Genomic DNA, 21,024 nt, shown 5'->3' on the forward strand with positions numbered 1-21,024 from the left:
GTCATGAAGTAGTAGGAACCACCCAAAGCTTCCATCTCCATCTTTCCGCAGAGGTCCATGTGAACGACGAGCTCTAGAGGAGTCTTTGCCCTACTGGCCTCTTTAGGAAAGGGATGCCGATGGTGCTTGCCCATCATGCAAGCTTCACATACATTGGGCAGATGTGTAATTTCTAGTAGGTCTACAATCATTCCACTTTTATGCATCTCCTTTAAAGAACTAAGGTTTAGATGACCAAACCTCTCATGCCACAGCTTAGTGTTCTTCACATCGGCTCGAGCACTGAAAGCTAAGAGTTCATAGATGTTGTTGCGTCGTGTACCTTTACCAATGACCTTTCCTTGAAGATCTAGAATTTGTGCACCATTCTTATCAAATTGAACTTTGAGGTCTCGATCCGTGATCGCAGAAATGGACAACAAGTTCCTCTTGATATCTGGTACATAAAGAACATCGGACAACTGTTTTACAACTCCATCTAACTTGAGAGCTATCATACCTCTTCCTCTTGCTGGACATTTTGCATCATTGCTGACTGCTACCAGGATGTCATTCCCTACCGGCTGTAGAGAGGTATACCAATCCTTCCGACTGGTCATGTGGCGTGATGCACCACTGTCAATAATCCAAGGTTCATCCATAAGTACATGAACTACCTCTGTGCAAATCTCCTCAATTAATTGGTATGAACAGCTCTACTAGTACTGCCTGCATGCTATTGCTGGACTCTTTCTTTACTCTGTTCTTCTCATCTGCAATCTTCTTTCGGCACTCATTCTGCTTGTGCCCTGCCTTGTTGCAATAGAAGCACTTGATTTTCCTCTTTCTCTTTTTATCATCAGAAGAAGATGGGTTACCAGAGTCCTTATCCTTACCTTTCTTTAATCCAGCGTAGAAAGCTGAATCTTCTCGAGTCCTCGTCTTTTGATGCATCTCCTCCTCCAGAAGCATCGCGCTGAAATCCTCAAAGTTGAGGGGAGGATTTCTGTTCTGCGTATTCAGCGTCGTAACAAGACCGTCGTACTTTGGTGGGAGAATCCATATGCACCTTCGTGCTAGATTCTCGTTGGTGATGGTGATGCCAATCGCAGTCATCTGATCGCACAGATTCTTCAGCCTGGTGATGAACTTTTCTACTGCTTCAGACTCAGACAGTTTCTCATTTGCAAGTTAAGTCTCCAGATTTTGAATTCACGTCTGATTCATGGTCTCGTACTGATTTTTCAATACCATCCATGCCTCCTTCGCTGTGGTGACATGTTGAATTAACACCATGACAGAATCACTTACACTGCAGACTATAGAACACAATACATCTGCATTTCTTCTTGTCCACGCAAGAATCTCATCTGCAGTTGGTACTATCTATTGTCCTGGATTGGTTGGATCCGATCTTGCAACTGGCTTCACGTCCACCCTAGTAGCAGTATCGCAAAGCTCGTATGCGCTTAGGATGGTCTTCATCTTGAACTTCCAGAGTGGATAGTTAGAGCCATCCAACTTTCCGCTTTCGCCCAACGGTGGGATTCATAGTCTTGCGGGTTGGGCCATCTCTCACAATCTGCTCGCAGATAGAAACACACTACCAAATCTTCTTGCTAGAGTCTAGGCTTTGATACCATGTAAGAAAATAATACATCTGTGCTCAACAGATAACAAGATCTCGTACGCAAGAGAGAAAAGCAGATAGTATGGAGAATCAAAAATTTGATTACTGTAGAACTGATACAATAGATGGTGCTGCCTCCTAGCCGTGCGCTCCCGTGAAAGAAGCTTCGATGGAGAGCTAGAAATAGTAGAGGACTGAGGCTGGATGCTAAGGAATTAGGGTTGCTGTAGCCAGTGATGAAATAGGCTTCACGGGCTTGCTCTTATATAGCCACCAGTCGTAGTCGATTAGACCCAATTGGGTGACCGACCCAGTCCGCCCAAAATGGCCGACTGGGGGTCGGTCCCGAAATAGGCTACCGACCACATGATAGAACCGGTCCGTTCATCCCACAACCATCCAGGATCATCTGGGACTCCAAATAGGCCCCACAACCCAAGAGTGGGCTGCCCTGGGAAATGCTCTGTCTACCCTCAGAGATACAAAGCCAGACTAGTTGCAAAAGGATTTGCACAACAATATGGTCAGGACTATGATGAGACTTATGCTCCAGTAGCAAAGATTGATTCCATATGGTTCTTGATATCACTAGCGACACTTAGCAGATGGAATGTGTATCAGCTCGATGTCAAGAATGCATTTCTCAATGGTTATCTAGATGAGGAAGTCTACATGCAACAAACAGCAGGTTATGTTGAACCAGGAAAGGAGAATAAGGTTTGCCATCTCAAGAAAAGTCTCTACGGCTTAAAACAAGCCCCCAGAAGTTGGTACAACAGAATCAACAAATATTTTGCTGATCTGGGATACATGAAGTCCAATGCAGATCATACTCTCTACTACAAAATTCAAGGGGAAGACAATACTATTTCACTTTTGTACGTACTAGATGATCTGATTGTGACAGGAAGCAAGGATAGCTTCATCAAAAAACTGAAACAAGACTTATCTACAGAGTTTGACATGAAAGATCTTGGACTTATGCACTATTGTCTTGGAATTGAGTTCTAGAGAGATTTAGATAGCACATTCATGAGTCAGCTCAAGTATGTTGACAATCTCCTGAAGAAGTTTCATATGGCAGATTGCAAGATTGCAACCACTCCCATGGCACAAAGTTTGAAACTTACTAAAGATTCAAAAAAGCCTACAGTCAATTACAGATACTACAGGCAGCCCATCGGATCTCTTATATATTTGATAATCACACGGCCAGATATTTGTTATGCAGTAAGCTCACTAGCACAGTATATGGCAAATCCAAAATAGTCTCACTAGAATGTAGCCAAAAGAGTCTTGAGATACATAAGAGGTACAAGACAGTTTGGGATAGAATACAGAGGAAGTCATCCATAGTTGCATGGGATACTATGATAGTGACTATGTCGGAGATCATGAGACCAGGAGATTGACGCAGGGATATGATTTTTTCCTCGGTCAAGGTGCTATTTCATGGTTGTCAAACAAACAACCAACTGTTTCTTTATCTTCGACTGAAGCAAAATATAGAGCACTCACTATAGGTGCATATGAGGCTATATGGCTCAGAAGACTATTGTCAGAAATAGATTACTTTGATGAGTTAAAGCCAACAACAATATACTATGATAATCAATCGGCTCAAGCATTGGCCAAGAATCCAATATATCACTCCAGGACAAAGCACATTGATGTCAGAGAGCCTTCATTAAAGAAAGAGTGTTACTTGGTGACATCACACTGCAACATTGTGATAGCAAAGAGAATGTTGCAGACATCTTTACCAAACCACTCGGTAAAGAGCTATTCAAGAAACACCGACTAGCTCTTGGTTTGACTCAGAGGAAGGACATTCCCATTAAAAGGGGTGTGATGGAATGTAATGCTCAGTCCTTCTTCAATTCCCCAGAATCATCATCTTGAGGGAAGGCCTACTTCATGATGTTGATCTTGAGGGAAGGTGTTGAGAGTTCACGCTCAACATCATGTGCTCATGTGTGCATAGCACCATCACGTGATCATATGTGCATAGCACTAACCTTATAGAGTGCTATAAAGGAAAGGGTTAAATTCCCTAACCCTAACCCTAAATGGGTTTGTATATATTCTATTTTCTCAACTAAATCTAGTGTACAGTTAGTCATTTGTGGTGTGCTCTCTAGTTGTGCCCTCTCTCCTCATCTCCACTCTTCTCCTCTCCCCTCTTCATATTTTGTCACATGGTTGCGTCTTTACATGTATAATATTGGATTATGCTTTTATGACTCTCTTTCGCACGCATGTCTTATACTAACACATTCATGCACGTGTGCAGGACTTGTTACAAGTGGGTACTATGCTTGTCATGTTTGTGGACCGTGTTTGAAATTGCTTACACGATACTCCAAACATAGCTAGACCAACTCGCGCATGGAGGTCAGCTTGATCCACCACCACCATATTTGAAGGCAAGTGACTGGATTCAGGCTTGGAGGGTGAATGGAGAGGAGCCTCCTTGTGGTATGAAGAGGCTATCGATCTTTCATGAGCTTCCTTATTGGAGTCAGTTACAAATCAATCATCTCTTGGATCCCATGCATATCTTCAAGAATGTGAGGGCTACTATTTGGGCACACTTGATTGGTTCCAAAGACTCGAGAGGAGTGCGAGATGACTTGCATGCTATGAATAGGATATCTCGTTTATGGCACCAAGTGCAAGCTTCTGGAAAAGTTGTCCTCCCAAAAGTAACATGGATCCTCTCCACGAGAGAGGAGGCACCCACAGGGTACATGTGTTGCTTGAAAGGAGCTTTTTCAAAGGACTATAAGCTTATGGGCTCAAGTCCCATGATTGGCACAAGGTCTTACGGGTATTCTAAGCTGTAGGATTAGTGTACTGATAATCGCGATGCGTAAGTGTAATTATGATTATGTTATACTATTGACATGACTTATTTGTTGGTTTGATAGTTCATCCTCCCAATTACAATAAAAGGGTACTTACAAGAAGATGTTAGAAATGCTATATTCAAGATCAGTGGTATTGTGAGGTATGCTTACTATCAAATCGCATTGATTGCATTTTCCTCAATTTAAGATGAATAATCTGTAGTCTGATTATGAATATATCTTACATGGGCATGTGAAATAGGTGGATATCTCAAAAAGAGATCTCCATATCGAGCATCGAGAAGGCTAGGGTGGAATTCATTGAAGCCGTATGCTTGCTTGAGAAGCACTTTCCCTCGAGTATTATGACAACTGAAGTGCACTTGCTTGTGCACATAGTTGATGAGGTGGCCATTGCAGGTATCGTCGAGCGGTTTATGAAAACTTTGAAGGGGTTTGTAAGACAAAGAGCAAGACCAGAAGCAAGCATGGTAGAGGGATGGCTTGTGTAAGAGTCTTTAGTATATATCATGGAGTTTCTTGCATCCACGGATCCCAATATGCTACAAGCTTGGCATAACAAAAATGATGATCGCATTGTTGGTGGCGAGGTTCCCTAAGGAAAAGGGATTGAAAGAAAGATGAGCGAAAAGCAAATGGATAAATTCAATAAGTTTTGTATCCTCAATAGCAACGAGATGCAGAAGTGGATTGAGAGATATGAAGCGGCCAAAGCAGAAAGAATAAATGCAAGGACTAGATTTAGAGTAATGTACAGGCGATCGCAACCATATCCACGGGATCTTGCCCTTCTCCCCACTCACATGTCAGTTTATTCTACAGCTGGCTCTATGTAAAGCCGAACGTGATGGAGAGACAATAAACGAGCACGAATGAGAGTTATCATCTGGATGTATGATGCATGTAAGTTTCTTACCTCTTGACGTAATTATGTAATTATTTATGACAATATATGCTATAAAATAGATGCATCTTCATTGTTTTAATGATGCTCTTTTGTAGTACAAAAAGTATAGTGCATTATGGACATATGGATGACATTTTCACGTGGAACGCATCGATTCAAAGAGAGTCACGTATGATTATAGAGTCATGGCTAACTTCACACAAGATAGCCAAGCAAGTACTTCGGATACCAATCTTCTCTTCTCACACTTGGATTATTGTCGAACCATATGCGAAATCTATGAAATTGATTTCAAATGATTTAGTATTTTTATTTTTTATGTAAAATGGTTAAGAACTATTTACAACAGTCCCCATGCGACAGTGAGAATAGACAGTAGCGGTTTCTTTGCAATAGATTCCACCAAACTTTGAATTGATGAAAGTGATACTTTTGTTCTTCTTGAGCATTGTGAGTAGGTGCATACTAATGATTTAATTGATCGGAGCTTTCGTTTTTATAGATCCATTGATACATGTACTTAAGCATATTTTCATATATATAATTGATGGCATGTGGCACCCGTCTTCAATATAGGTGGTTTTTCATCCGGGTCGTTCTGATCCAAGATGGTGGTACGTGATCCAAATTCCATAACGAAATAAGCAAATTTTTGAAGATAGAGATGTGAATATGGAGATGTCACTACCAATGCCGGATCCAATTGATCCAAATGGATCTAGTAAGAAGAAGATGAAGATCACAATATGAGCCAAGAAGAAGATGCGCATAATGACATCATACGAGAGGAAGATAAAGATCACGATATTGAGGAAGAAGATAATGATCATCATGAATCATCACACTTTATTGGAGAAGATGATCAAGTCTCAGCTAAACGTATGATGCTAGATTACGATGATGATACAGGAGATCAACTCGGTATAGAGTTAGAGATAGACTTGTTTGGCACGTTATAGACTTGGCTCAGAATGGGAGCCATTGATGTAAAAGCTCTTCATTGATTTTTTTCATCTCAAACTTGGACATGCATATATGAGCTTCAAAGGCTTGATGTACATACTCTTGTACTTTTATTCTCTCAAAGGATCAAATATGTATGAAAAGGACAACAATTTTGTAGTTGGGAAAAACTATCTTTTAAGGTCAGTATGGAAAAAAAAAAACTTTTTGTAAAACGTCGCTATAGGCTATATAATGACCATTCACAAGTCTAATAAGTATCGCTATATAGCGATGCTCTTTAAATATCACTATATAGCGACACTTGCCTAAGGTCGCTATATAGTGACACTTAACGAATCTCGCTTTGGTTACCAATGCTAAATGTCGGTATTTAAGCATCGGAATAGAGCCTATATGTAGTAGTGTTTATAGGCCTGCAACTCCACATATCAAGCTGCATTTGGACACAACTTTGAGCAGATATAATGTGTAATTTGTTTATCACTACAAGTAATTTGCAACAGGTTTTGTGGATTGGAAACTCACTTCAACAAACATATATTATTTTTTAGTGAAGACTATGGTTAAGTTTAAAAGGTAAAGTCGTGATTGTTTGGCTTTGGATGATGGACGGTCTTAGAAGTTTTCCAAGATTGAAAAAAAACCTTTAAAAGTGCACATATTTGGATTCTAGTGTTTAGGGATTACATAATGGAGCCTTTTGCTATTTTCCTGTGTAGAGATTATGTAATGAGATGTTTTGATATTTGTAGCATATTGACCCTTTTCTTGGGGACTGCTTTTTGTAATATAATGACAACTGGTTTTCAAATCAAAAAAGTGTGCAGGGAGGGAGGAAGCAAATTGAGCTACCTCTCCTCATTCCAATTTCTCAACACAAAATAATGTAAACTGCCAAATAGGAATGGACTTGTAAACCGCTCTCTCTCACACCACCATCTCGCAGACTTCTTCCAATTTCTGCGGCATCCCATAAATTCTATACGCTCCACATCCATACCTTTCCTCCGCCTTGTCCATTTCTTGGCCCTGTAGCAATTGCAAGAGTATCTTTTCCATATCTCTGGCTGATTTCCAAGGATATACCTTCCCTTTCACCTTTGACGCATTTTCGTTGAGGAGATCCAACAGCGGATACCTGCCATTTCACCGTCACATGCAATCAGAACTCCCACCTCCACAATCCACAACCTAACACCTGGAAAGCTTGTTCAACACGCCCACAGGAGTTACTTGTATTAACCCACGAAAAGCACCTACCCCTCTCTCGGGAGAATAGAATCCCCTTCTCTGAGCCTCAAAGAGGGACAAAAATCGCCACATCCATCTCCTACATAAATAATCTGCCGATTCGCATGTGCTGGAATTGTATCTCGAATTCGGTCGATGATTCTTCCCTGAAAAACCAGAGAGTAAGTACAACAGCCTGACAGTCTGGAAAAGAATAGGCACCCTTAAGTACACTAACCTTGCACATGTTCGGAGGACAAAGCGCGCAACGGTGAGGAGGCTCTGACTTTGGATAGAACGGTCCAATGTGAAGCCGTCCGTCTTCGTCTATGTTGGCAGGATTTGTGTGGATTTCAGTGAAAAGATCCGTAACATCATATTTATCCAGGATTGTTTTGATGAAAAAAGCGTTAGCGTCGCTGACAATCCTAAGCTCACACCTGGTTTACAGCACACGGAGTAGAATTAGGAATCCACCACAGTAAATCCACAAATGACAAAAAGATCCAGGTTGCAGCAGCAAGTTACCCCAAAGCGTGCGCTGCTTTGATTGCAGATATTTTTTCTGGTTGCAGAGGAACGGAACGCAAGCCGTCTTCTATATCCGAAATGGTCTTCCCTTGGGTGTGCAAAGCCCCCATCAGGGCATCCTGCAACAAATACCAATTCGTCAATTCGCTGCAACCCTCAATGCGCCGTCACAAATCAGAACCAAAGACTATATTACTTCTCCAAGTAGAGCATGATAGGGAAGGAGAAGCAAACTCACCATCATGTCGTTCCAAGGAAGCTGGTCACGAAGGGACTGGAAAAGCTGTGTGGCGCCCAACTGCTCCGCAACCCAGGGATCACTATCGAAGTCGATGATGGTGCAATCAAAATCGAATACAACAATAGTGTCCATCTTATCGAAGCCAAACGTGGGCAATGGATGAAATCTCAGGATCACAGGGAGAATGCCAATCCAATTAGGATTGATAGAGAACGTGGAGGTGAAAGCTTGAGGGTGAGGAGTGAAGCTGCAGCAAAATGGGAGACAAGCTAGTACCTATATACCCCAAGCAGTTCTGAGAATATTCCACAAGTTGGAACGGCCACTAATAATATTCCATTGCTTTTCTTTGGTGGTGCTTTGTACCTTTCCTAGAAAAGCCCATGCTCCATAGCATCTCTTTGGAATCCCAATCGCATCTTCCCTCCCTACCAACTTCCCATTCCAAACTTGCTCCACCCTTCTAGAAAGAAAGAAAACCTTAACGGTCAGGCCTCTTGCGTCTTGGGTTGCATATCCCTTGCCTTGAACTGTCCAAGCTTCTCAATCTAATTCCTAATCAAGTAATCATTTAAGTATCATGTTAATGGCGGTTAGTATGTGTGTGCATTCTCTCTCCAAAGCCAAAGGACTTGTTCGAGTGGGAGCTTCGATTAGGTACCGTGCCTCCAAGACATGAGTCATACGTCTCTCAGAGCTTTTATCTCACGACCACCATAAAATGAGTTAGTGGATCATATATGGCAACACAAAACACAAAAACACAACGGTGACAAATGCACACCCTTTCAAGTAGCATTATTAATATTCCAACTTAAATGTTATTCTCCCTTCACTTCATCCAAGAGTCATCCTCCTCTCACTTAACTATTTTGTCCTCCTTCCAATTCTTATCCCTAGATTGATTCCTTACATAGATGATGCTCTTATCTACGATCCCAAATATGATTGCTATGACCATTAACCACCTCCACAATGCATTGGGTAGTCAAGAATGAAGGGGTAAGATGGGGTAGGCTTCAAAGGGTGCCATTTCTTTTTCTTTGAAGAAAATTCTAGATGATTGAGGTGGAACTATGAAGAAATGTCAACATATATTAGGAATCAAGCTAGAAAAAGTAGCTATCATCCTGCTCTACAAAAATGGCACATACCATAGTGGTAATAGGTTAACAATATATAGCCTACAAAACTGAATAAATAGATTGGCAATTTGAAATTTATTGGCAATTCGGTACGCCAATCACATATGAAGGGAGATGATGGGATAGCAAGCAAAAAAGGGAGCAGAATAAGATAGAGACAAAGTGGGTGCTAGAGTGATGCTAAGCGAGAGTTCCAATGAGGGTACTCACTAAGTCAACGCATGGAGAAAAAGGAAGACAATAGGGTAGCAAGGGGAGGAGAAGCTAGGCAAAGAAGCATATGCAAACTCTGTGGCCTTTTGTAGGAGGAGAGGGGGAAAGATAGTGGGCAAAGAAGCTTTAAGAAAATGCCATACACGTTAGCCCTCCTTCAGGAAGTGCCAACCACTTCACTAACACTCATGGAAGTGCCAATTTATTTATTCACCCTCATGGAAGTGCTTCGTGCTTTACCCATACCCAAGAAGTATATAAAGGGCAAGAGGGAAATCTTGGGGGGTCCATTAAGGTATATGTAAGATAACCATGCAATCATCATGATGGTTTTTTAAATTAGAGAATATGCTTAGAGAAGCAATTTTAAAATTACCTTTTGTAACATAATTACACTTAGATAATGTATTCTAAAATCACATTTTAGATAAAAATTAAAAGTTTATGAAGTACAATATAACATACCTATGTAAGATAAGGCTATTTAAACTTGGTCATGCTATATAGGGTTTTGTTATAGTGAATCCACCAGGAGGGAAATGAATAAAAATATGATTGGAAACTTGATGCACAAGGTACCATATGAACTTTCCATCAAATGTCATATGTGCATGCTTATAGCCGCATTTGTATGTGAAATCCATGTGGGATTGCCACATGGATGCTCCTCAATGGGATATGAAATAAATTTCTTGAATGTTGCAATTTACATCTACTATAGTCCCTCTCACATCTACATATACTCTAGTCCCTCTTACATGCTTCCTAAATAAAAAGAGCTTGAAAGGGCTCTAATTTGGATATCACTGCTTAAGGTCTCTCACACAATCTACAAGAATTGCTATATATGACATGTATAACATGGTGAGACATAAATTCTTGATAGTAGCAACACCTTTATAGCATAAATACTTGATAGTAGCTCGATAGCCACAACACCTTATTATGAATTCCAAATGAGGCTAGGTACCCAATTTAAACATATAGGATATTACTTTCATAGGCAATTTATGCGCATCCATTTTGCTATGCCTTATATTTTTTGCATTGCAATATGCTTACATTGAGTGTCTATGCTTCGCTAACTCGAGCTAGATATGTGAGCTATAATATATTTAGAGACTAGCACTCTATCCGAGGCTGGCCCTGGAGTATTCCAGACGACTAGTGAGGATTCATCATCAGACCCAAGTACCTCGAGGACAGAGGAGTCTCACATGCATTGAGGATTGCCATTGGACAGATGCGGGTTTCGTCCAATCAGTTGATGATTGAGGTGGGGAGAGCTGCAAGTATATGCAGAGAGCAGAGGATTTGCACGCTATGTACACTGGGGCATTGAGACAGAGGAGAATTTTCTCTATATTTGCCCAGCCTATTATGAGATACGGGGATGCTACCATTGTCTCTACGTGAATTATCAAGCCATACTTCAAAACTTAGTTGTAGAAAGCTTGCATATATCGAGGAATGCATAAATGCCAGCTATTACATCAACTATATAGTCCATGTGGGACTACCATATTGCATGCATATTAGCGACCACATATGATAGCATATGTAAACCTCATGTAAACATACGGTAAGAGAAACTCCTCCTATGCCTCGACTCAACATCCCACTCTTGCCCATTCTTGAGCCTCAGCCTCACGCTTAGACTCAATAGTCAGTCCCTTTCCTCCTACCAATGAGTCATGGCCAAATCTACCCCTTGACATTGCATCTCAGCCTCAGTCTCAATCTGAGCCTCAATAATCGGTCCCTTTTCCTCCTACCAATGAGTCACGGCCAAATCTTCACCTTGACCAATGACCCTTTCATCCTACAACCTCAACAATCCATTCCCTCTCCTTCATGATCCAAGGAAGGCTCAACTACTCAATCACATACTCCTATACAACCAATGGAGTGGCCACCAATGAGGAGCTCAAGGATGATGCAAACTACATTGAGAATCCCACTAATGAGGTGCTAGTCAAAGACCTCTTATCCAATCATAACAGCAATCGGCCATATCTGAATAGCAGATAGCTACAAGAATAGTAGCTCAAGACTCAAAAAAGGAGACTAAGGTACCTAAAAACACGGTGGCCTAGCATACAAATGCAAGAACTGCTAGAGATGAAGTGAAAGGCATCAAGAAAGCCAAAGAGAATGTGTAACGAGAACAATAATGGCAAGGGTAGCAGTACCTACAAGACTAGAAGTAGCAAGAGCTGGCCAGGGAAATAATGATAAAATGGGCAAGAGAAACAACAACAATAACATGAGAAACAATAGCAACCAGAGCAACTACAATCATAAGAGAAACAACAAGAACAAGAGCAATTCCAAGAATGAGATTTGTGTGGATTGGTAGACTAAGAAGTCCTAGGGCACTAAACATTTTGGGTGACCCAATAATAGTACTAGACATGGGTGATATAATGATAGACTGATACATAATGGATCCGAGAAATGAAGGTATGTGCAGTGAGTCATCCACATCAAATGCTTTGGCTTAGTCTTTTGAAATGGATCAAGCTCAACACCACATCATTAAAGATCAGTTTCTCCAGAGGCCCTTGATCATGAGTGGTCGGACCATAGCAGGTTTGAAAAAGGAGTCAATGCTTTTTATGAAACCCTCTATGACCTTTGTGAGAAGGAGAGATCCAAGATGCAGGTTAAGATTGATAGCCTTGTGAAGATAGTGGAAGAGAGGGAAGGAGTCTCACTTGCGGCTTTCTCACATGCACAATGGGGGAATACACACAAAGGTGGAGGCTGAAGACAGTTTTCCTCTTCTTAGTTGTGAAAGCCAAAAGAACTCTAGTACAAAGAAATAGAAGAACCCTATATGTGGGTCTCAAAACCAAACTCAACTAACTAAGGTGGCATACTTACTGAGCCACGAACTAGAGTAGATAAGGATAGTTGTCATCCAGCTATTATTCGTGGGCGGTGTACCAACCGCATCTCCAGCTAACAAGTCGGTGACATAAATGCACAACGGTCACCCTGGCATATCGTGAGTGGAGCTCGATATCTCAACACTCCCCCTCGAGCTCAATCCCAATTCCTGCACACCAAGCAGGTCTCTGAACTTGCGCAGCTTCTCTGCGCCCAATGCTTTCGTGAATATGTCAGCTACCTGATCCTCTGTGCTGACATGAACTAGATCAATAAGACCTAGTAAAACCTTCTCCCGCACATAGTGATAATGCACCTCAATGTGCTTTGTTCTAGCATGATAGACTGGGTTATTTGCCAAGTGTATACTGCTCATGTTGTCACAATAAATGACAATTGGCCCATCTGTAGATTGATGCATATCATAGAGTAGCTTATGCAACCAAGCTACCTCACATGCAGCCATTGCTGCACCCCTGTACTCAGCCTTTGTGCTCGACAAGGCAACTGTAGGCTTTTTCTTGCTGCTCCAAGTGACTGCAGCACTCCCCAAAGAGAATACATATCCACTGGTAGATCGTCTATCAGAAATACTACCAGCCCAATCAGCATCAGTGTATTCATGCAACTGTATCTGAACCCCAGCCTCATAAAATAGTCCATACTGCAATGTGGACTTCACATACCTGAGTATGCATCTAGCCGCATCCAAATGCGGTTTCCTTGGAGCCTGCATAAACTGACTTACCAATCCAACAGCATAGCTTAAATCTGGCCTGGTAATAGTCATATAAATCAAACTTCCTACTATGCGTCTGTACATAGTAGGGTCTTCAAGAAGCTCACCTGCATCCTTGCTCAGCTTTACATTCTACTCCAAAGGAACTGAGATAGGCTTACAGCCTGTCATCCCATATTTGGACAGCATGTCCAATCCATACTGCCTCTGCAAGAGCTGTATCCCACTTGGTGATCTAATCACCTCAATGCCTAAGAAATAACGCAGCTCTCCCAAATCCTTCATCTCAAACTTCTGCCTCAATAGCATTTTCACATGAAGGATATCTTCCTCACTATCACCTGTGATGATCAAATCATCAACATAAATGACAAGCAGCATAATCCCTTTCTCTGTTTTTCTCACATAGAGTGAGAAATCTGCCTTGGAAATCTGAAAACCAATAGTGACAAGATACTGTCCTATCTTGTCAGACCATGCTCTAGGTGCTTGCTTCAAGCCATACAAGGCTTTCTTCAACCTGCAAACAAACTCAGGATGAATAGCATGAACATAACCTGCTGGCTGCTCCATAAAGACCCCTTCTTGCAAATCACCATGCAAGAAGGCATTCTTTACATCCATCTGATGTAAAGACCATCCCTTTGATGCAGCCATAGCAATGGCTGCTCTTATGGTTGCCATCCTTGCAACCGGACTGAAAGTTTCTTCATAATCAATGCCATATGTCTGTGCATACGCCTTGACAACTAATCTTGCCTTGTATCTATTCACAGAACCATCTGCATTGTGCTTGATCTTATAAACCCACTTACAGCCAATTGCATTCTTGTCTTTAGGCAAAGGCACCAATTCCCATGTAGCATTTGCTTCCAAGGCATCCATTTCTTCATCCATGGCTTTCTCCCATTTTTCATTTCCCATGGCTTGCTCAAAAGAAGTGGGTTCTGGTTCCTGTATCACTTTGACCATATAGGCATAGTCAATGGTTGTAAATCCATCATATTTCAGCCTATCCACAGGATACCTAACCCTGGTAGACCTGCGCAAAATAGGCTCACTTCCAGGTGCTCTCAAAACATCCCTGGTCTTCCTTACTCCAGGTGTAACAATAGAAGGAATACCCAACTCATCATCAATGCTCTGTTCTGAGCCACTGGATTCACCATCCACATAAGAGTGACCTGCATTCACATCAAACATGGGCTGATCTACCTTCTCTTTTCCTTTTCGTGATACCTGCGTACCACTATCTGCATTGCTTTGAGGAGATTCTCCTGATCTCAATCTACCTGTCCATGGCGAAGTATGTGAACCACTGCTAGAGGACACTGCAGGTCCACTGATATTTTGCGATTGTTGCTGTGAATTTTGTGCATCTACATCAATCATCACATTTACTGGTTTATACCAGCTGCTCATCTCATCAAAAACAACATCTCTGCTCACTGTGAACTTACGTGTAGAAGGGTTATAGCATCTATACCCTTTCTGCTGCAGAGAATAACCAATAAAGACGCACTTCTCAGCTTTGTCTGGTTTCCTACTAGTATACAGCTCCTCTGGCGTCATGCCATGTATTGCTGCAGTGGGAGTCCTGTTCATTATATAAACTGTTGTAGCAACTGCTTCATCCCAATAATAATCTGGTAGATCTTTTTCATTTAGCATGGCCCGAGATACCTCTCCAATATGCCTGTTTTTCCTTTCTGCAATTCCATTTTGCTGTGGGGTATGACTGCATGAATATTGCTTCTTTATGCCATGCTCCTGCAAGAACCTTGCAAACTCATTTGAGAGGTACTCTCCCCCTCCGTCTGACCTTAGGCATTTTATTTGTAGGCCTGTTTCTTTTTCAACCATAGCTTTAAAAGCTTTGAAGTGCCCAAACACTTCACTTTTCTTCTTCATAAAATACACCCAAAGTTTTCTGCTGAAGTCATCAATAAATGTGACAAAATAGTGACAGCCTCCAATAGATGCAGCTTTAGTAGTCCACACATCAGAGTGGATTAATTCCAATGGCTTTTTACTCTCTTAAACATGCCTAGGAAATGGTTTCCTTGCCTGTTTTCCAAATTGACAGGCTTCACAAACCTTATGCATTTCTGCGACCTTGAATTTAGGCAATCCTGCAACAATATTTAGGGCTTGCATTGATTTAAGTCACTGAACATTAACATGACCAATGCGTTTATGCCAGATATCAATATCTGCAACTACACCGGTCCCATGTGCAAACATTGCTGCACTCAATTCAGGTATGTCGGCATCCAACGTAAACATCCTGCCCTTCTTCTTTCCTTTTGCTATCAAGTGACCGTTCTTTTTCATATCCTCAACAAAGCATCCATGAGGATTAAATCTGACCTGCAAGCCCTGCTCAACCATTTGACCACCAGAAACCAGGTTCTTGGTGATGTTCGGGACATGAAATACATCTGACAGGTATTTCTTTTTCCCATCCTGCATAGACAAAGGAATTTTACCAATCTGCACAATAGGATGTGTAGTATCATCACCAGTCTCCACAAATCCTGGTTTTTCCATTTTCCTTGCATCCTGCATCCACTCTGCATGACCTGTCATGTGGTTTGACGCACCTGAGTCAACATACCACACATCATTTCGATCTTCTGCACTTGTCACAAAATTGGTCATGTGCTGCACCATAAATAGATGCTCATTTCTGTCATCACCCTGTCTACTAGAAGATGCATAATTGCCTTGCTGCAATTTTGCATTCATAATGTCATTCTGCTTTTTGTAGCAGTCTTTAGCCATATGTCCCATTTTTCCATAGTAGTAGCATTCAACATTGCTGTTTCCATTTTGGCCTCTCTGCCATCCACCATGGCCTCTTTGGCTCCCCCTACCTCTAGAGTTACCATGTCCTCCTGCATAGGACTGGTTTTCTTGAGTTTGCTGCATATTCTGATTTTTACCACGGCCTGCAGAGATCGGCCTCCTCTACCTCTGCCTCTACCTCTTCCAGCATTTGAGTAGAAGACAGTTTCTTTTGAAGTTCCTCCTAAAGAAGATGCACCCCCATTTCTCTGCTCTTCAGAAATTAGAAGAGCAAACAACTCTTCAAAATCAGGAAATTTTTCACGGACGGCAATGGATGTCCGAAACTGTGCATAATCCTTTCCTAGACCATTCAAGGTCACGGAAACTAGATCATCATCTTCCACTGGCGACCCAATGGAAGCAAGTGCATCCCAATGGTAGTCATTTATGCTCAAATTTTCTCTCTGCACATTGTGCAACTCCTGTTTGAGCTCTTGTTTGAGCTGCATTTTCCTAGCTTGTGTATTTGTGCTATACATTTTTGCCAAAGTGTCCCATGCCTCCTTTGGCATACTTGCATCCTGAATATGCACAATCATAGAGTCCGAAATACTGATAGACAGCCAATACATAACTTTTCGGGCTCTCTCATGCCATCCTTTAAATGCCTGCATTTCCTGTTGATTGGGAACATTAGGAAGAACAGGTTCTTCTTCATTTCCTGTAATGAACTCCCAATAGCCTTTTCCCATAAGGAAAGTCGTCATTCTAAACTTCCATGCCTGGAAGTTGTTTTTGTCAAGCTTTTCAGTGACAATCTGTGAAAAAGAATCAGATGCCATTACAGAACATTGCAAAATATTCTGTCACTGCAAAAAACACAGCTTTTGCCTCACACGGGCAGATCTGCAAAACTGACGAAAGTGGTATTTGACCACACAGTCACCTCCTAGTGACGATATTTTGCATCAACAGGCAACAAGCATGATTCTGCAACTCCCAATATCTCTGCACACAGGCATACGATGCAATTTCTTTGGCAACTTTTCACCGACCAGCCGAGCAGTGGTCGCACAGCAAAAATAGGGCCTTTTTCTAAGTGCCTGCGAAGAACTTCCGCCTTCAAAATGGGCCCAAAATGGCCTCGAATCAAAAAAATATACTACGCTCTCGCCACACCGCGAAGGGCGTCTCAATCTGAGACAGTGCACACTTGCACTTCTGGCTATGCTACCTATAGAGATTTGCTCCCAAACTCGAAATAGGAAAGCAACACTGGTCCTCTTACCAGGACACCACGAACTTGGTTTGCTTTCTTGAGCTCCTTACCACGAACAAGGCTCTGATACCATGTGAAGATAGTGGGAGAGAGGGAAGGAGTCTCACTTGCAACTTTCTCACATGCACAATGGGGGAATACACACAAAGGTGGAGGCTGAAAACAGTTTTCCTCTTCTTAGTTGTGAAAGCCAAAAGAACTCTAGTACAAAGAAATAGAAGAACCCTATATGTGGGTCTCAAAACCAAACTCAACTAACTAAGGTGGCATACTAACTGAGCCACGAACTAGAGTAGATAAGGATAGTTGTCATCCAGCTATTATTCATGGGCGGTGTACCAACCGCATCTCCAGTTAACAAGTCGGTGACATAAATGCACAACGGTCACCCTGGCATATCGCGAGTGGAGCTCGATATCTCAACAAGCCTATGAGGGCCCCTGATAGACCTACAAGCTTCATTGGGAAAAAAGGGAGATCTTTTTGGGGCCTTGAGACAAATTCATGATTTCTTCATTTTTTTGGTTCGAAATATCCAAAAATAATAAAATACTCAATAGAATATACACAATTACTATAAATAGGTCAGAGGATAGAAGAATAAATATATTACTTTATATTGAACATGCAGTATTCGACGAGCTTTTGCATTGAATGCTCATACAAGACACTTCTTTCTCTCAATCATTTTGCAGCCACCTCCGCGATCCATTTATCTCCTTTGTTAGGAAACTATAACTAATATCACCATAGCCTTTTTTTTCAAATTTTCAAAGCTTAGTGCCATCATCAAAATTTTGCTTTATGAAAAGCTAATGAGACTGAAAATAAATGGAGAAACATTGCTCCCAAAATGGCGACATCTAGTTACAACACTATAGAAATCTCAATCACACACCACAGATTTAGATTCACTCAATCACACCTACTGACACCTAACCAGGCACACCATGTGTTCACACACTCACAACCATAGACCTTAGGATCCTACGTATGATCCTTGCATTACATCAATTTGTCCTTCATCCCCCCCACAAATTGATGACCTCATCCCTCAGTAGTAGCACATGGGATGATCGATGGCTTGCCCACCATCATGTGGCAACACACATGGCCCTAATCTGTGACTCACTCCTAGGATTCTTGGTTTACAACTGGGAGATAGGCAATGACTATGTATGGGAATAACCTTAGATCTAGCAAGGTAAAACATAAGACTAACAATCATTTAAAGGGGACATCCCAAGGCAGAGAACCCTTATTGACCACACACACAAAAATATACTTTGAAGATGTGGGGAAATACCCCCCTTTGATGGCATATCTTGTCCTTTTCCTCCTTCTCTTCCAAGCTACCATAGTGTGAGGTACATTATCATTGGAGAAGTTCTTGGTGTAGCTCTTCTTGTAACTCCTTTGCCATTTGATCTTTCTTACATCCTTCTTCTTCATAGCTTCTCTCTTAATGAGGTATGCTACCAAATGAGTAGCTTCAAGCAAGTTGACTTCAAGTACATGATCACATGCATCCCATATGCCTTCACATAAATCAAATATGAAGAGGGTCTTACCACCTGTTAGTAAAACAAGGGCAGTGTCTACTCTTGTACATAGAAGCTCATGAATGTATGGCATAATGCAATCAACCAAATGCAAGTACATTTCATACATCATAAAAGATGTTGAAACCATAACTTTGACATCTTCAAAATAAGAAGCATAATGGTTGTATTTGAAACCCTTGTTCCAATCATATCCATTGGAAACCATCATGCAAGTCATGATATACTCTTCCTTCATGTAAGCTCTTGTTATAGTCAAACCACATTAGTCAAATAGTCAACTAGTCAACAAGATAGTATGACTTGAAATCCACTTCAAAGTACTATAGCTTCAATCCTCAATATAAAGGATGAAAAATGCATTCAACCTTCCAATGTTGACAGTCAAAGATCAGTGTTGACTGAGATTCAGTCAACACATATAGTCAAACTTGGACTATCCCTTCCAAATCCAACCAAAACCAAAGAAGAGAGTATTTGGACTAGTTTTTCAGTAAATATAGCTCGGGGTTAAGACCAATGCTCACCAAACTTTGTAGAGAGCTTGGAAATAGGGTCGCCCAACTCCTCGTGAAAGCATTTTGCAAATTGTTGAATGATAGAGTAGAACAAATGCAAGTTCTCTTTTAGTTTGCAGGAGCAGCCATGGCAAAATGGTGGCCTCTCCTCTTGATCCCACCAATCAGATGAATCAACCTTGATTGAAGATCATGGGGCTGAAGAGGTTTGTTGAGTGGATTGGGAGATCAAGCACTTGCAAAATTGACTAAAGATGGAAGATGGCGACTTTTGCATAGACAATGTCCGGCTGTAGAGTAGTGCGTTTTATAGACCCACCATTGAGAAGCAATGCCCTATAATAAGGAAGCTCCACCTAAGAGGATAGTAGCAATGGTAAAGCAGATCTCATGGATGAAGCCCTCCAAGGTCAACCAAGAAGAGGAGAAGAAGATGAAGGAGAAGATGAAGAAGATGAAGGAGGTGATGACACGTGGCACACATGGGTAGAAGCTCAAGGAGGATCATACAAGCTTTGATACCACATGTTGGAGTAGCATGGAGACCATATGGAGAGAGAAAGATGATGATAAGGGAGAGACTTTATTCATGAGAGATATGCCCAATATATAGGCACAAGTTACATCCACTAGTGACATCATATGTGAGCATAGTAGAGCATCTAGATTCATAAATCTCTCAATCAGGTTCATGATTCTCTCAATCACACACCACACACCTAGATTCACTCAATCACACCTACTGACACCTAACCAGGCACACCATGTGTTCACACACTCACAACCATGGACCTTAGGATCCTAGGTATGATCCCATTACATCAATTTGTCCTTCAAACAAAAGTACGTTGGCACCATGCAGAGAGAGAAGATGAGGCAAGAAGGCCTACAACATATTTACTTATGGTGTGATGGAAACATTTATCCAAAAAGTCTACTCTTGCATTTTCAAATTCAACAACATTGCTAAAGTTTGTCGGTGATGAAAATAAATGATATATCACAACTCAATCTGAAGTTGTGCAAATATTTAAGCATCTCTAAGAGCAAGAGGGAAAAGAGCTGCAGAGAGCACGATCAAAAGCAACCCCATTTGGGGATAGGCTTATAAAGGATGGTAGAATTCAGAATCTATGGAATTACATTTGAAGAGTGCTAAGAATGACTTATATTTGTTATTAAGTTGGATGAATGTGAGATTGTTAAGAAAAGAAAGATTGAAAGAGTGCATCACACATATGAATAGAGCTCTTGATCCATCAATAACAAAAGCAAAATCTAGACATTTTAGTGTACAATGAGAGACACACATTGGTGGTTGGATGCATTTGAGGTGAGAATAAACTTGGACTTTAAATGGTTTTCCATATTTAAAACATTTTGATGTCTGATTCTATTTATATTTCCTTGATACGTTAATAGAGATGGGTTTTCTAATGATTGGTTATAACAGAGGACCAACAAATATTATTTTGGGTGTTCCACTAGACACAAATACCAGCATTCATAAAAATCCAAGTTCAAGGAGGGAA

At 41.2% G+C, this 21,024-nt stretch overlaps 1 protein-coding gene across 1 annotated transcript; it reads right to left on the bottom strand.

The window, feature by feature from the left end:
• Positions 1-7,149: 7,149 nt before the first annotated feature.
• On the bottom strand, positions 7,150-8,579 carry LOC147881430 (thiamine phosphate phosphatase-like protein). Its single transcript, XM_087370118.1, has 5 exons — positions 8,352-8,579; positions 8,111-8,232; positions 7,821-8,022; positions 7,613-7,749; positions 7,150-7,490 (listed from the first exon to the last, which is right to left on the bottom strand). The coding sequence occupies exons 1-5, from the start codon at positions 8,484-8,486 to the stop codon at positions 7,280-7,282; spliced, it is 807 nt and encodes a 268-aa protein (XP_087226244.1). The 5' UTR covers positions 8,487-8,579; the 3' UTR covers positions 7,150-7,279.
• Positions 8,580-21,024: the final 12,445 nt, after the last annotated feature.

The sequence above is a fragment of the Dipteris shenzhenensis genome, chromosome 31 (genome assembly GCF_047967505.1).
Source record: "Dipteris shenzhenensis isolate YYH24624 ecotype China chromosome 31, Dip_SZ_1.0, whole genome shotgun sequence".
NCBI lineage: Eukaryota > Viridiplantae > Streptophyta > Polypodiopsida > Gleicheniales > Dipteridaceae > Dipteris > Dipteris shenzhenensis.

Excerpts from the sequence above, each read along its gene's own strand:
- LOC147881430 (XM_087370118.1), bottom strand. The coding sequence starts at position 8,486 with ATGGACACTATTGTTGTATTCGATTTTGATTGCACCATCATCGACTTC. Across the intron at positions 8,023-8,110 it reads AAAGCAGCGCACGCTTTGGG|GTGTGAGCTTAGGATTGTCA; the intron begins GTAACTTGCTGC and ends GCTGTAAACCAG. Across the intron at positions 7,491-7,612 it reads TCTATTCTCCCGAGAGAGGG|GTATCCGCTGTTGGATCTCC; the intron begins GTAGGTGCTTTT and ends GTGAAATGGCAG.